The sequence below is a fragment of the Macaca thibetana genome, chromosome 2 (genome assembly GCF_024542745.1).
Source record: "Macaca thibetana thibetana isolate TM-01 chromosome 2, ASM2454274v1, whole genome shotgun sequence".
Taxonomy (NCBI): Eukaryota; Metazoa; Chordata; class Mammalia; order Primates; family Cercopithecidae; genus Macaca; species Macaca thibetana.
This window is the reverse complement of record NC_065579.1, coordinates 45,990,189-46,007,449: the sequence shown is the minus strand read 5'-3', so window position 1 is coordinate 46,007,449 and position 17,261 is coordinate 45,990,189. Positions and strand designations below refer to the sequence as shown.

Here is a 17,261-nt window from a genome sequence, read left to right as displayed (position 1 = left end):
TGTGTCGAGCCTCATAAAATCTATGTTTGAGGAATTCATGTGAATTTAATTAGTATTAGCCAGGTATATTGAACTGCTGTAATATTTCTCTATGAACCATAATGATATGGTAAAATTACATTCTTTGTGTGGATAGAAGAAAAAGGTCAATGAGAGTTAGTGATAAACATATTTTATAAAATAGATATGACTTTTTCTTTTACTTTCTAGTAAATACAGTAACTCAGACTAAAAAGCATAGTATCCAGTAAGTCTTCAGAGAACATGGTTTGTGCTAACTAGATTATGTCACTTAATTAACATATGAATGGTTACCATGAACTTTCAGAGTTTTTAAACACAGATTGTCCTCTTATGCAGTTTAAACATTTCCCCAGTCTTGTTTGCACTATTAACTTGCTTCCCCCCTGCCCCTTGAAAAAAAGCCCTGCTAAGCAAAGATTAGTTTTAACTTGGGTCCTCTCCAAATGCTCACAAACTGTGAAGTAATGGAAACAAAATAAATGTTTACTGTACTGGATAAATAAAAAGTTGAGTCAAGTTATTTTTTACTGACCCTGAGTGGGGAGGAAGTAGATTTGAAGTTATTTATATTGAACACTGAATTGACTAGTTTGAAATGTGTTGTTTTTGTGATGATTATTATTGGCTTTGGGGTGGAAGAATTTTTTCATTTTTTAAAATTTTATCCAAAATTGACCAATAAGTTTATTCCCTCAGTGATCGCCTACTCCTTCGGGCCAGACTCAGGCAATAAAGTCCTAATGGTCAAATTGGTTCTGTCAGCTGGCCTTGCTGTATAGATTCTCCCTTTGAAACATGTCTTCAGGAGATTTTGGCATATGAAAAAAAATTGAATTTGCCCACAAATTCTCATTAAATGCCCCAAGAAGGAAATTATTATGAAGCCTGTTCATTCAAAGAAATGTTGTTATATGATATAAATAGACAAAGGAGTGCTAATCAGGACTGTCGCATTGCTATGAAAGAAGCCTTTTTTAAAATGCCAACAACCATCTACAATTTAAAATAAGTTATTCTATCATATTGTCAAAGGTTTTTAAAAACTGATAAAAAATACTTTGGCAAGAGCATGGGGAAAAGGGCACCCTCTGCACCATTTGTAGAGATGCAAATTGGTCCATTCTTTCTGAAAGGCAGATTTTTAGTATGCTTAAAAAGAAAAATTAACGTATACCCTTCGTCAGAGGACAACTCATGTCAGGAATTTTATCTAAGAAATTTTATATAACTTTCACTCTATGGGCATCTGCATAATTAAAATTATCCTCATTATAACTAAAATTATGCAAATGTCCACAAAGTGAGTGAAAGTTACATGGATATGTACATGTTAATACTCAGCTAGATTTATCCTTATTATTTAAGAATAGATCTTAGATATCTTTCTATACTAGTTCATATAGAACTCCTTAAAATATAGGCTGTTATATGAATGTATTATACTATAATTTATTTAACTACTTCTTATATTATGGATATTTGTTTCCAGATTTTTATACTACGAACAATTCTTATAAAATTTCCTGATTGAAAACATGTGTACAAAATTACTGATGACTTATTGAATAATTCATAAGTAGGTTTTGTTTTCTCCTTTAAATTGATTATTTTTCTCTAATTTGAGTATAAGGAGTGAGCTAGAATCCATCTTTGGTTTCTGGTTATTTTTACCCAAAGTAGTCAACTTTTACTGTAAATCTTTCCAAACAATCTATCTTTTTTCTCAACTATATTATAAAACTCCTATTTTGTTCTAAATTGATATACATTTTTATTGTGGTACAATAAAATGCAAATTTTATTGCATTTATGATATTTTATAAATACCATAAAGTTGTGGTATTTATGGTATTTTTGATATTTTATAAATTTATGGTATTTATGGTATCTTATATATACCATAACATTACAAATAACATAAAATAAAATACCATAAAATGGTTGGGAGGTAGGAAGGACTGACAAAAATTGGTTTTCACCTGGAAAAATATACATACAAGAAGAGCTAGCTAGGAAAGACTGCAGATGTCAGGACAGCTCTCTTTCAGAAAGCAACTAGAAAAGCTGTGTCATACACAGAAAAGCAGGTGTCTGATATGAGCAGCCATGACATCCAGGACTTGAAGGACCAAGGTACTAAATAAAAACAGATTAAACTAAGCTATGCTGAAGGCAGGAAATAATAAAGAGAGAAATTAATAAAATGGGAAGAGAGGGTACCATACAGAAAAATCGACAAAGCCAAAGTTGCTTCTTGAAAACATTCATAAAATTAATAACTTACCTTACAAGATTCATCCAGAATGAAAAAAAGTAACACAATTTCCTAATAACATGGGGAAAGAGATAACTACAGAAACAAATATTGAGGATATTAAGAACAATTGTTTGCCAATAAATACAAAAATGTAGATGGAATGACAAATTCTTTGAAAAATGTAACTTTCTAAAACTGATCCAAAAGTAAATAGAATATTTGAATAAACCCATATTTATTAAAATATTTGTATCTGTAATTAAAAATCTTCCTACAAAAAAACTCCAAGCCCAGAATTTTTCTAAGCATTTAAGGAAGAGAACAGGAACCTGTTTTGTGATACCTAAGTAACTTTAACAATACAATCTGATAAAACTGTATAAAATATACAACACAAAAATCCTAAACACAATCTTAGCAAATTAAATCCAGTGGTATATAAAAAAGGTTACTATATAATGACCAAGTAAGATTTATTGCAGGAATGCAAGACTGCTTTAGCATTTGAAAATCAATGAATGTAATTAACAACATTTTAAAAGCGAAAAAACAAATACCATATGATCATCTTAATAGGTAAAAGAAAAACATTTTATGAAAACCAACACCTTTTTAGGGTCTATTTCTGATAGACTAAGAACAAAAGGGAACTTCTTTAGTCTGTTCAGAATTTCTATAAATTTGATAGGAAATATTGAAAATGTTCATTCTGAGACTGGGAAAAAGACAAAGATGCCCATACCTCACTTGTATTTTGCACTGTGCTGGAGGTCCTAACACGTGTAATGAAACAAACAAAAAGATGCAAAATGTATGATGACTGGAAAGGAAAAAAACCTACCCTTATTTGAAAGCAAAAACTACCAATAAGCTATGAGAATTATTAACTAAATTTAATAAGGCCCTGAATACTAGGTCAATTTTAAAAATCAATTGTATATGTGAATCTAGCAATGAACATTAGAAAAGGAACTTTGAAAAAGGTACTATTTACAATAATAACAAGAAACATCAAATATCTAGGAATAAATCTAAACAAAGATGTGAAAAATCCTTATATGAAAATTTAAGAAAGCCAAAATAATTATAAGGATATATGATGTTCATGGATCCAAAGCTTCAATATTAAAAAGAAGTACATTTTATCTGAATTTATCTATAAATTAATACAACTCCAACTAAAATGCCAATAGGTAAGTTTTGCGGAAATTGAAAAGTTGATTTCTAAGTTCAAGTGGCAATATCAAGAGGCAAAAGTGTCATTTCAGAAAACATCAGTAAAATGTGTTGGCAAGATGTCAAGCTACTAGAATCGCTGATTGGAGTGCAAATTGATACCACCGCTTTGGGAAACTGCATGGCACTATGTCCCAACAATTCTGCAGAAAGGCAAACATGTATTTTTAGCAGCAAAATTTATCATAGCCCCAAACTAGAAAATACCCAAGTGTCTATTAGTAGTAGTATGAATAAGTACGTTGTGAAACATTAATATTAAATGAACTAAATACAACATGAAGAATCTCACAAACATATTGCTGAGTCAAAGATGACAAATGCAAGGGTATGTACTGTCCAATTCCATTCATATAAAATTGAAAAACAAGAAAAGCTAATTTGTGGTGGTAGAGGGGCTAATAGTAGTTAAATTGTGGAAAGAGATATTGTGAGAGAGAAGAGTGATTCTGGGATGCTGGTAATATTTTTTAATCTTAAATTATAAACATATGATGTATGATCTTTCCCGGGTGATTAAACATCAAGAAACACATTTCTTTCTTTTTTTTCTTTCCTTCTCTCTTTCTTTCATTCTTTCTTATTTATTTATATTTTTGAGACAGAGTCTCACTCTGTTGCCCAGGCTGGAGTGCAGTGGTGTGATCTCGGCTCACTGCAGCGCCCACCTCCCGGGTTCAAGTTATTCTCCTGACTCAGCCTCCAGAGTAGCTGGAACCACAGGCACACAGCACCATCCCTGACTAATTTTTGTATTTTTAGTAGAGATGGTGTTTTACCATGTTGGCCAGGCTGCAACATTTCTTTAAACATGCAAAAATAACCAGGAAAATTCTGAATAATGTGGGGTGTGAGAACAGTCTAGACTATGAAATATTATCATGTATTATGGATCCACATTAATTTAAAAGAGTGCAGTATTGACAGCAGAATAGATAACAACAGGAACAAAGAGCAGGTTCAAAAATGGACCTAAATGCAAAACAAAACTTTTGTACTATGTGTATGTACACAGTTACTTGTAATGCTGGGAAGTTTTAGATATCCATAAGTTGAGTGAGTAAATCAAGTTAAAATCCTAGGTTATTCAAAGGAAGCAAATCACTAAAACAAATATTTAAAATTATGGGCCTCCATGTAAAATGTTGAGCAAAGATTCCCATCACGTCTCAATAACAAATAGAAAAAATCAAAACAAAACGACTTTTCCTATATACTTCTTTTCTTTCTTTAAGATGATGCATAGATTTAAATTGGATGGTGGAGGTGAGGGGGACAAAGGTAACACACTTTCTTATTATGTGAAAAGAGACAAAAATTTGACCCTACGCCCTTTTGTTTATAATCTGTCTGGAGTGAAAAAGTGTTTTGTTTTGTTCATTTAACTAAAACAGGATTGTAAAAGAGTAATGATAGAATGCCACTTCAAATCAAAAAGTGATTTTGTGATCTCTTCAATGCAAAAATCCAAGGGTAAATTTTGTTTTGGGAGAGATTGAATACAGAAGATTAAACACGGTTATCAGGAACTGGCTTCTCTTTCAAGCAGTCATTTCCTCTGTGATTCCAAGATGGCTGCCAGCAGCTTCCTGGCAAGCATCTTTCTGATTTCTCACCCTGTGAAAAGGTGGGGGCATTTGTCTCAGCATTCCCTGCATTAAATGTGTTGAATTAAAATGGAATATTTTGGGGCCCAAACATGTCACACTTATTTCTGAGTCAAACATGCTGCCTAAAGAAATGCACCAATTTGAGTGGTTTAGTCCTAAATTATATGCTCCATGTTTGAGCTAGGGAGGCATGAACACATGGGCTGAGAGTAGGGAATGAAGTGGGCTCCCCAGGCGGAAATTGGGGTAAGGCCATTAAAGAGAGGCTGAATAGAGTCCAGGTGGCAAAGTGTTCACTCTAGGGTAAAATACAGTTGGGATGGGGACAAAAGAAAGAGAGGCGCGACAAATTTAACCTTGATATTTGTTTATTGATATTAAAAAACTAAATAACTACTAAGAACAGAATGTTTTTGTTCTCTAAAAATTCATATGTTGAAGCTCTAATCCCCATTGTGATGATATTTGGAGGTGAGGCCCTTGTGAGGGAGTTAGATGGTGATAATAGAACCCTTAGAAATTGGATTAGTGCCCTTATAAGAAGAAACACAAAGTGATGATCTTTCTCTCCTTGGTGTGAGGACATAGCAAGTAGATGGCCTTTTACAAACCAGGAAGAGGACTCTCATGAGCACCAAATCAGCTGGCACCTTGATTTTGGATTTCCTAGCCTCCAGAATTGTGAGAAATAAATTTCTGTTGTTTAAGCCATTCAATTTATGGTATTTCATTTCACCAGCCTGAGGAGATTAAGACAATAGCCAAATCTCACTTTTTGAAAAAGTAAAGATATAACGAGGCAGAGAAATATTCCCTATCTCCTACATTTTTCCTGATGTTTTCAAATTTTCTGTGGTTATTTTGGTGACAGTGTTTGTTTCCGTGAGCCAGCCTGGAATGTAAAGCAAGCACTCAGGATAATTGATGATAGCTGCCCCTGCAGAAAAAACTGTCTTGTACCAAAGGGACTGGTTTTTTTTTAATCCTTTTTTCTATTACTGGTTTTAAATAATGTTTCTGACAAGATCCTACTTTTCTTTCTGTCAACTGTCAGTGAACAGTATTGGGCATTATTTGTGGGGCTGTAAATACATTACATGAAAAAATAATGAGTCCTTAAAAAGTCAAGAGAAATGCCTCCAGAGATATTTACCTAACATGTGATTTATGTAGGTCCAGGAATGAAGTCTCAGAAATTTCCAAATGAGAAGTCTGGAACATAAAATAAAGTCTTTTCCAAATCAGCCTTTGTTGTAGCCCCTGGACACATTTCCATTTTACTTTTAATCTGAAAGTTGGAGAATGTTTTTCATGTTCAACTTAAATTGTTTAGTTAATGGTCTAAGAATAACTCTTGGGAACATCCCTCATCATATCATGTTATTACTCTATTCTTCTGACTGAATTTGATGTATCTATTGTGTTCTTGCTGCAAAAACCGATCCCTGGGATTAATCATTTTCTTTTTAGCAGCTAGAAATTGTAGACATTTAATGGATATACCTACATCAGTCAATTTAATGAGTCTTATTGTCTAGAGTTTGAAATATACTGATCACTCTAATGTTAAAATATAATTGACATTCATCCTTATTTCAGGTTTCTAAGTTTTCCAACTTTGTCCCTCCTGCCTGCCTGAGAAGGGTAATTTAGTTTAAGCTTAAAAAAAAAAAAGTTGTCCAGTGCCTGGGAAGTCAAGTGGATCTACTGGGTAATGTTCACAGAGAGTAAACAATCTTTGTGTCATTTACTACAGTACACCTTCAGCAAATCACTTAGCTTCAGTTTCTTTAACAGGACTATTTTGTCATCTTAGTAGGAATTGTTCCATGGAAGGATCGCTGGTTAATATTATCTGGGGGTATCTCTGGCAGCCTTACAGTTGGAAAGAATGGGATGCTGATGTGGCTATGGCATCTGTTGCTGGGTCATGAGCCAGGGCCTCCATCCTCCTTCAGAGGCTAAGCACAAGGCCAAAGGGGTGGACTTCCAGATAAAGGAGACCCAGCCAGTTGTCAAATACAGTTACAAGAAAGTAAGTGCACTCAAACCTGAGTTATAATTAATGGTTTTTTGTTTATGTTTTGTTTCAGTTGTTTGAATTTATGAACTTTTTGGCAGAGAACGTCATCTTCTGTTACATGGGCCTGGCACTGTTCACGTTCCAGAATCATATATTTAATGCTTTTTTTATACTTGGTGCCTTTGTATCCTTTGAAATACAGAACATGGGGTGATTAGAGAAAATAACAAATGACTTACTTTTACTGATTATTCTGTTAAATTATTAAAGCAGTTTCCTAAATTCTTCTGCAAGGTTCAGACACAAGGCAGATATGTGATTTCTAGTTAGGGGAGAAAAGCATCCTAAGAAATTTGGACCTCCATTAAATAATTATGGTTCAGGATAAGAACTTTGGAAAGAACTATGGAAATAAAGGGGGAAATTAAAGGAAAAGATATTTTTCAAGTCAAAATATGTTTAACTATAATTATGAATCACTTACATAAAAATTATGTCAGTGTATTCTTTATAGAGAAGCAGACTTAATCTGCATTAGAGTATATCAGGAAGCATCCAGGATTATTCAGCTTTAGAAATGTTTTCATTGCAAGATGATGAAATCTCTTTTCCAATGAGGACTTCAAAAATAGGACAGATGATCAAATGAAATGAGCATGATGCATGTGCTTTCAACATTATAAGCATTGTTCAAATGTAGGTTCATTTGAATAAGATAGCACCCTTCCTTTCCTATGAAGACAGATAAAATCTAGACCTCACTTTTAATGCAGGGGTTTTTCCTAGCTCTAGGCCTGGGACAGGAGGTATTTCCAGTGGGAATGGATATCTATCCAAAAGGATGTTGAGCCATTAGGAATGTCCCCAAAGACAGTTAGCAACTGTTGTCCTTCTTCCCACTTGGAAGATGGGCCGAGGCCACCTTGGATCACAGATAATCCTAACAGCCAGGAGAGGCAATTCCTCTCTATAAACTGTGTTCCAATTACACATCTGCATTCGCTTCTTAGTCTCTTTTCATTGAGCATTCAGCTAAACCCTAAAATTTCATCCAAAACCTGGATTTTAAACGGAAGTTACCTCTTCCCAAATAACTCCATCCCATTGAGGACAAACTAGAATAGCCCATCGGGGAAGGAGTCAAAGACAACAAAAAGGGAAAGGTGAAGAGCACCAATATTTTCAAAGACTTTTACTTATAAAACTTTGATTTTAGCAAATTGCCACATAAAGCAACAGTTGTATTATGTAATTAGACAGGTAATTCCTCTCGAAATTAATTCACCAAAAGAAAAAGATATGCAAAGCTTGCTAGATATAGGAAATATAAACTGATAAGAAGGAAGATGGTAAACATGAACAGAAGCACATTTATCCTTTCCAAAGTGCCATTTGGGAAGATAATGCTACAGCATTTGAATGGTCTCTGCCTCACATTTTACAGCAGAATTGAGGATAGTCAGTCATCAGCAATATAAATGTGATTAGAAAATTTACAGTGATTGAAATGGTATTGGGCTAACAATTTTAAAGCCAGTATCAAAGAAAGACAGAATTCTCTATTATTTCTGGGAATAACGACATTGAAATATAAATTTTGAAAGCAAGTTGGACAAATGTGAATTGACATGTTTATTTCTGGTTTTGGGGTCATAATGTAGAGAAGCTTAAGGACATAATATTTAAGCTCAAGGATTCAAACCATCATTGCAGCAACATTTTCCTCAATGGTTCCCTGTGCTTATCTACAGCTAGCAATTTTTGTTGCCAGAGCCTGCAACATATATCCCCTCTCCTTCCTCCTGAATCTAGGCCGAAAACAGAAGATCCCCTGGAACTTTCAGCACATGATGATGTTTTCAGGTATGTGAACTACGTTATGTGTTATTGCTGCTGGTTCTCTCACACTTTTACAGAACATGAAAAACCATGAGGAAATTTAAACCCTTTTGGGGAAACAACTTCTCTTTACCCCACTGTACCTAACACTATGCTGATTCTCCCTAAGTGCTGAGCAACAGCAGGATTTCTCTTTCCACGTGGGAAATGAAGTTAGAGGGAATCTTGTTGGTATGGCTTCAAGGTACCATATCTGGTCGGAAATTGGCCTAAAGTGGACATTAGACTTTCCTCTGACCCATTTCAGATCAACTTTTCATACTGGGGAATTTGAATTATAATTTCATAAAGTGCATGCTCAGGGTAAATAGTTTGTAAATGGTGCCACTCTTATTCAATGTTCCTTCTCTATAAAAACCTTGCTCCTTCCTTATGCAAAACTCCAGAAACTCCTCATGGTTAATACAAAAGCAAATCAGACCTAAGAATGCTCAGTTGTTAGTTGAGAAAACAGATATTAATTGAGCACTCACCAGGTGCCTGAGATGAGTTCTGAGCACCGATTGATGAAACTGACAAGGTCTCTGTTCTCAAGACATTTGTGTTCTAATTGCTTAAACCATACCTCAAGGCTCCTTTCCAAAAGAAAATAAACCAAATGAATTTTCTGACCTTGAAAACCTCTGGGGATTATGGTTTATCTTTAGTCAATTAATTTTCCTACCTTCAGTCTTTCCCTGTTCAAAGACCTTTTGCAGAGATCCTTACATGATTCCTATATAGCTGTACACTTACAATGTGCTCAGAGGTAGTTATTGGGGGATACACGAGAGTTTACAATAAAACCTGCTGTCAGCATGAACAAATACAATTTAGGGTACATAGGGGCATACAGAGAAAGTGAGAGAAATGAACATTTATTAGCATTTGCCATTTGCCACTCACTATTTTTTAATTAATCCTATGAAGCAAATATTAACACATTTTGTAGATGAAGAAACTGAGGTTCAGGATCTCAAAAAGGTTATGAAACTTGGCCAAGAACAAAAGTATTCTTGAACCGATGTCTGTGAGATTCCACCTAAACCCAACCAAGTGTCTCAAAATCCACATTCCTGAGAGCAATGAAAGGCTTGTTTCGCCTTCAGTGCCATTGTAGACTGGTCCATATGGTTAAAGGGGCAGCTGCCAAGCTGAGAGTGAGTCATCGATTCAAATAGGGACAAATGGAGATACAACATTAAATTTGCCCTACTGAAGGCCTCTGACAGTACTTCCTTACATTTCTAGACATGTTAGGGTAAGAGAGGGAGAGTCATAAGGAAGGTGAGAAGTTGGAGTGGTAGGTTATTTTTGACTTAGAACAGTAATAAACTTTGGCAATGAGTTGACTTTTATTATGAGAAAGGAAAAGGTAAACTTGAGCACTCATAAATGGGAAGCAAGCATTGGGTTGCATTTTTTCAAAACATTTCTGGGAATTGGAAAGCACTTTTCCTTCTTTCCCATCAAAACATCAGTAACTTTACTCTGGAGAACAGCAGTTTATTTTCAAAGCTTCAATATTACATTTTAAACATTGCTTTATTTGACAAACAATGCTTTGAGAAAAATGTAAGGCCTTAGATAATCATGTTAGGTTGTGAATTGTCTGCCCAAATGGCCACCTGGCTTGATGGTTTCTCCAGGCTTTGGCACCTTCTAAGTTTGTTTAACCATAGGATTGTAGCTGCATTAAAACCTCGTAGAGGCCAATTATATGATGTATACAGCCAGGGGATGTGAGGAGGTCCAGAATTTATCTTTATGGTATTCTAAAGCCAGGAGTCAGAAAACTATGGCTCTTGAATCAAATCTGGTCCATGGCTATTTGGTTAACATTATTAAGTTGGAACTCAGCCCAACCCATTTGTTTACTTATTGTCTATGGCTGTTTTTGCAATACAGTGGCAGAGTTGTGAACCATATGTAATCATGTGGTTCATAAAACCTAAAATATTACTGTCTGGCCCTGTTCTGAAGTATCCTTACCCTCTGGGAGAAAAAAAAATAACCCTATTATATTAATGGGGTTGTAGTTATTAGTTTAATTCATGAGAATGCCAATCAGCCAGTTCCCATCCTTAAAAAGACAACATGCCAAATTTTCAGGACAGCTACATACATATGGCTCTGATGTCCAGAGAATGCCACCCATTGTCTTCCATATTGAGCATCCATATCACCTGCTGGCATCGGCACTGTTAGTTAGAACTTAGCAGCTTGAACTCAAGGGCACAATCATCTTGGGCCAAGGTACACTTCTTTTATGTATTTGATTGGATTTTTGTTTTGTACACTTTTCACATTGAAATGAATCTGAACATCAAAGAGATTGAGTTTCTTCTTTATATTTCTAATGTCAGTTTTATTAAAAGTTAAAATTGATAGTACTCTTTTACATGGTAGAAATAACATTGGATTTTGCACTAAAAAGCTGTCTTCTTAGCTTTCAAATGAAGAGATAGTAATGTTATATATACATGTAATGGAATCATTGATGCCATGCTCAAAAGTCACTTTATACCTTCCTAAACGCTTTCATTGGCACTGCTTTGAGACTCATAGCTACAGTGAGATAGGATAGCCATTATGCTCTCTTTTTTTTTCATTTTTTTTATTGTGGTAAAATACACATAACATAAAATTTCCCATCCTAACCATTTTAAGAATACAGTTCAGTGTTATTAAATACATTCAAAATGTGCAACCATCACCACTGTCTACCTCCATGATTCTTTTCATGATGTAAAACTGAAACTCTATACACATTAAACAGTTCATTCCCCCTCCTCCCAGTTCCTGGCAGCCACCATTCTTTCTGTCTCTATGATTTTGACTTCTTTAGGATCCTCATATAAGTGGAGTCATATAGTATTTGTCTTTTTGTGATTGGTTTATTTCACTTAGCATGACATCCTCAAGGGTCATCCATATTATGGCATATTATAAAATTTCCTCCCTTTTAAAACGGCTGAATAATATTCATTGCATGTATATATCATGTTTTATTTATCTATTCATCTATCAATGGACACTTGGGTTCCTTCCACATGTTAGCTATTCTGAACAATGCTGCTGTAAACATGGGTACACAGACATCTCTTCACAACCTGGCTGTGAATTCTTTTCAATATATACTCAGAAGTAGAATTGCTGGATCATATAGTAATTCTATTTTGAATGTTTTGAGAAGCTGCCATACTGTGTTTTAACGTAACTTTACCATTTTATATTTCTACCAACAGTGCCCAAATGTTCTTATTTCTGTACATTCTGGCCAAAAATTATTTTCTGTTTTTTTGTTTTTTTGTTTTGCTTATGGTAGTCATCCTAATGGGTATGATGTAATAGCTCATTGTTCTTTTGATTTGCATTTCCTTCATTAATAGTGATGCTAAGCATTTTTTTCATGAGCTTACTAGCCATGTGTGCATTTTCTTTTTTATTATTATTATACTTTAAGTTCTAGGGAACATGTACACAACGTGCAGGTTTGTTACAACATGTGCCATGTTGGTGTGCTGCACCCATTAACTCATCATTTACATTAGGTATATCTCCTAATGCTATCCCTCCCCCCTACTCCCTCCCCACAATAGGACCTGGTGTGTGATGCTCCCCTTCCTGTGTCCAAGTGATCTCATTGTTCAATTCCCACCTATGAGTGAGAACATGCAGTATTTGGTATTCTGTTCTTGCAATAGTTTGCTGAGAATGATGGTTTCCAGCTGCAACCATGTCCCTACAAAGGACATGAACTCATCCTTTTTTATGGCTGCATAGTATTCCATGGTGTATATGTGCCACATTTTCTTAATCCAGTCTGTCACTGATGGACATTTGGGTTGATTCCAAGTCTTTGCTATTGTGAATAGTGCTGCAGTAAACATACGTGTGCATGTGTTTTTACAGCAGCGTGACTTATAATCCTTTGGATATATCCCCAGTAATGGGATGGCTGGGTCAAATGGTATTTCTATTTCTAGATCCTTGAGGAATCGCCACACTGTTTTCCACAATGGTTGAACTAGTTTACAGTCCCACCAACAGTGTAAAAGTGTTCCTATTTCTCCACATCCTCTCCAGCACCTGTTGTTTCCTGATTTTTTAATGATTGCCATTCTAACTGGTGTGAGATGGTATCTCATTGTGCTTTTGATTTGCATTTCTCTGATGGCAAGTGATGATGAGCATTTTTTCATGTGTCTGTTTGCTGCATGAATGTCTTCTTTTGAGAAGTGTCTGTTCATATCCTTTGCCCACTTTTTGATGGGGTTGTTTGTTTTTTTCTTGTAAATTTGATTGACTTCTTTATAGGTTCTGGATATTAGCCCTTTGTCAGATGAGTAGATTCCAAAAATGTTCTCCCATTCTGTAGGTTGCCTGTTCACTCTGATGGTAGTTTCTTTTGCTGTGCAGAAGCTCTTTAGTTTAATTAGATCCCATTTGTCAATTTTGGCTTTTCTTGCCATTGCTTTTGGTGTTTTAGACATGAAGTCCTTACCCATGCCTATGTCCTGAATGGTATTATCTAGGTTTTCTTCTAGGGTTTTTATGGTTTTAGGTCTAACATTTAAGTCTCTAATCCATCTTGAATTAATTTTCATACAAGGAGTAAGGAAAGGATTCAATTTCAGCTTTCTACTTATGGATAGCCAGTTTTCCCAGCACCATTTATTAAATAGGGAATCCATTCCCAATTTCTTGTTTTTGTCACGTTTGTCAAAGATCAGATGGTTGTAGATGTGTGGTATTATTTCTGAGGGCTCTGTTCTGTTTCATTGGTCTATGTCTCTGTTTTGGTACCAGTACCATGCTGTTTTGGTTACTGTAGCCCTGTAGTATAGTTGGAAGTCAGGTAGCGTGATGCCTCCAGCTTTGTTCTTTTGGCTTAGGATTGTCTTGGCAATTTCGGGCTCTTTTTTGGTTCCATATGAACTTTAAAACAGTTTTTTCCAGTTCTGTGAAGAAAGTCATTGGTAGCTTAATGGGGATGGCATTGAATCAATAAATTACCTTGGGCAGTATGGCCATTTTCACAATATTGATTATTCCTATTCATGAGCATGGTATGTTCTTCCATTTGTTTGTGTCCTCTTTTATTTCACCGAGCAGTGATTTGTAGTTCTCCTTGAAGAGGTCCTTTACATCCCTTGTAAGTTGGATTCCTAGGTATTTTATTCTCTTTGAAGCTATTGTAAATGGGAGTTCATTCATGATTTGAACTCTCTGTTTGTCTGTTACTGGTGTATAAGAATGCTTGCGATTTTTGCACATTGATTTTGTATCCTGAGACTTTGCTGAAGTTGCTTATCAGCTTAAGGAGATTTTGGGCTGAGATAATGGGGTTTTCTAAATATACAATCATGTCATCTGCAAACAGGGACAATTTGACTTCTTCTTTTCCTAACTGAATACCCTTGATTTCTTTCTCTTGCCTGATTGCCCTAGCCAGAACTTCCAACACTATGTTGAATAGGAGTGGTGAGAGAGGGCATCCCTGTCTTGTGCCAGTTTTCAAAGGGAATGCTTCCAGTTTTTGCCCATTCAGTATGATATGGCTGTGGGTTTGTCATAAATAGCTCTTATTATTTTGAGAAACGTTCCATCAATACCGAATTTATTGAGAGTTTTTAGCATGAAGGGCTGTTGAATTTTGTCAAAGGCCTTTTCTGCATCTATTGAGATAATCATGTGGGTTTTGTCTTTGGTTCTGTTTATATGCTGGATTACGTTTATTGATTTGCGTATGTTGAACCAGCCTTGCATCCCAGGGATGAAGCCCACTTGATCATGTTGGATAAGCTTTTTGATGCGCTACTGGATTCGGTTTGCCAGTATTTTATTGAGGATTTTTGCATCGATGTTCATCAGGGGTATTGGTCTAAAATTCTCTTTTTTTGTTGTATCTCTGTCAGGCTTTGGTATCAGGATGATGTTGGCCTCATAAAATGAGTTAGGGAGGATTCCCTCTTTTTCTATTGATTGGAATAGTTTCAGAAGGAATGGTACCAGCTCCTCCTTATACTTCTGGTAGAATTTGGCTGTGAATCCGTCTGGTCTTGGACTTTTTTTGGTTGGTAGGCTATTAATTATTGCCTCAATTTCAGAGCCTGCTATTGGTCTATTCAGGGATTCAACTTCTTCCTGGTTTAGTCTTGGGAGAGTGTAAGTGTCCAGGAAATTATCCATTTCTTCTAGGTTTCCTAGTTTATTTGCATAGAGGCGTTTATAGTATTCTCTGATGGCAGTTTGTATTTCTATGGGGTCGGTGGTGATATCCCCTTTATCATTTTTTATTGCATCTATTTGATTCTTCTCTCTTTTCTTCTTTATTAGTCTTGCTAGCGGTCTATCAATTTTGTTGATCTTTTCAGAAAACCAGCTCCTGGATTCATTGATTTTTTGGATGGTTTTTTGTGTCTCTATCTCCTTCAGTTCTGCTCTGATCTTAGTTATTTCTTGCCTTCTGCTAGCTTTTGAATGTGTTTGCTATTGCTTCTCTAGTTCTTTTAATTGTGATGTTAGGGTGTCAATTTTAGATCTTTCCTGCTTTCTCTTCTGGGCGTTTAGTGCTATAAATTTCCCTCTACACACTGCTTTAAATGTGTCCCAGAGATTCTGGTATGTTGTATCTTTGTTCTCATTGGTTTCAAAGAACATCTTTATTTCTGCCTTCATTTCATTATGTACCCAGTAGTCATTCAGGAGCAGGTTGTTCAGTTTCCATGTAGTTGAGCAGTTTTGATTGAGTTTTTTAGTCCTGAGTTCTAGTTTAATTGCACTGTGATCTGAAAGACAGTTTGTTATAATTTCTGTTCTTTTACATTTGCTGAGGGGTGCTTTACTTCCAACTATGTGGTCAATTTTGGAATAAGTGCCATGTGGTGCTGAGAAGAATGTATATTCTGTTGATTTAGGGTGGAGAGTTCTGTAGATGTCTATTAGGTCCTCTTGGTGCAGAGTTGAGTTCAATTCCTGGATATCCTTGTTAACTTTCTGTCTCGTTGATCTGTCTAATGTTGACAGTGGGGTGTTAAAGTCTCCCATTATTATTGTATGGGAGTCTAAGTCTCTTTGTAAGTCTCTAAGGACTTGCTTTATGAATCTGGGTGCTCCTGTATTGGGTGCATACATATTTAGGATAGTTAACTCTTACTGATGAATTGATCCCTTTACCATTATGTAATGGCCTTTTTTGTCTCTTCTGATTTTTGATGGTTTAAGTCTGTTTTATCAGAGACTAGGATTGCAACCCCTGCTTTTCTTTGTTTTCCATTTGCTTGGTAGATCTTCCTCCATCCCTTTATTTTGAGCCTATGTGTGTCTCTGCATGTGAGATGGGTCTTCTGAATACAGCAAACTGATGGATCTTGACTCTTTACCCAATTTGCCTGTCTGTGTCTTTTAATTGGACCATTTAGTCCATTTACATTTAAGGTTAATATTGTTATGTGTGAACTTGATCCTGTCATTCTGATATTCGCTGGTTATTTTGCTTGCTAGTTGATGCAGTTTCTTCCTAGCATCGAGGGACTTTACATTTTAACATGTTTTTGCAATGGCTGGTACCTGTTGTTCCTTTCCATATTTAGTGCTTCCTTCAAGATCTTTTGTAGGGCAGGCCTGGTGGTGACAAAATCTCTAAGCATTTGCTTGTCTGTAAAGGATTTTATTTCTCCTTCACTTATGAAACTTAGTTTGGCTGGATATGAAAATCTGGGTTGAAAATTCTTTTCTTTAAGAATGTTGAATATTGGCCCCCACTCTCTTCTGGCTTGTAGAGTTTCTGCTGAGAGATCTGCTGTTACTCTGATGGGCTTCCCTTTGTGTGTAACCCAACCTTTTTCTCTAGCTCTCCTTAACATTTTTTCCTTCATTTCAACTTTGGTGAATCTGACAATTATGTGTCTTGGAGTTGCTCTTCTCGAGGAGTATCTTTGTGGCGTTCTCTGTATTTCTTGAATTTGAATGTTGGCCTGCCTTACTAGGTTGGGGAAGTTCTCCTGGATGATATCCTGCAGAGTGTTTTCCAACTTTGTTCCATTTTCCCTGTCACTTTCAGGCACACCCATCAGACGTATATTTGGTCTTTTCACATAATCCCATATTTCTTGGAGGCTTTGTTCATTTCTTTTCACTCTTTTTTCTCCACACTTCTCTTCTTGCTTCATTTCATTCATTTGATTTTCAATCACTGATACTCTTTCTTCCATTGATTGAATTGGTT

At 35.7% G+C, this 17,261-nt stretch overlaps 1 protein-coding gene across 1 annotated transcript in view; it reads left to right on the top strand.

Annotated features, from left to right (window-relative positions):
• The window catches only part of SLC9A9 (solute carrier family 9 member A9), a 586,828-nt gene that overhangs the window by 349,881 nt on the left and 219,686 nt on the right, over nt 1-17,261 (top strand). The window contains exons 10-11 of the mRNA XM_050779755.1: nt 7,221-7,334; nt 8,902-9,013. Coding sequence (XP_050635712.1) covers nt 7,221-7,334; nt 8,902-9,013 — 226 coding nt within the window. The remainder of the gene's footprint in view (nt 1-7,220; nt 7,335-8,901; nt 9,014-17,261) is intronic.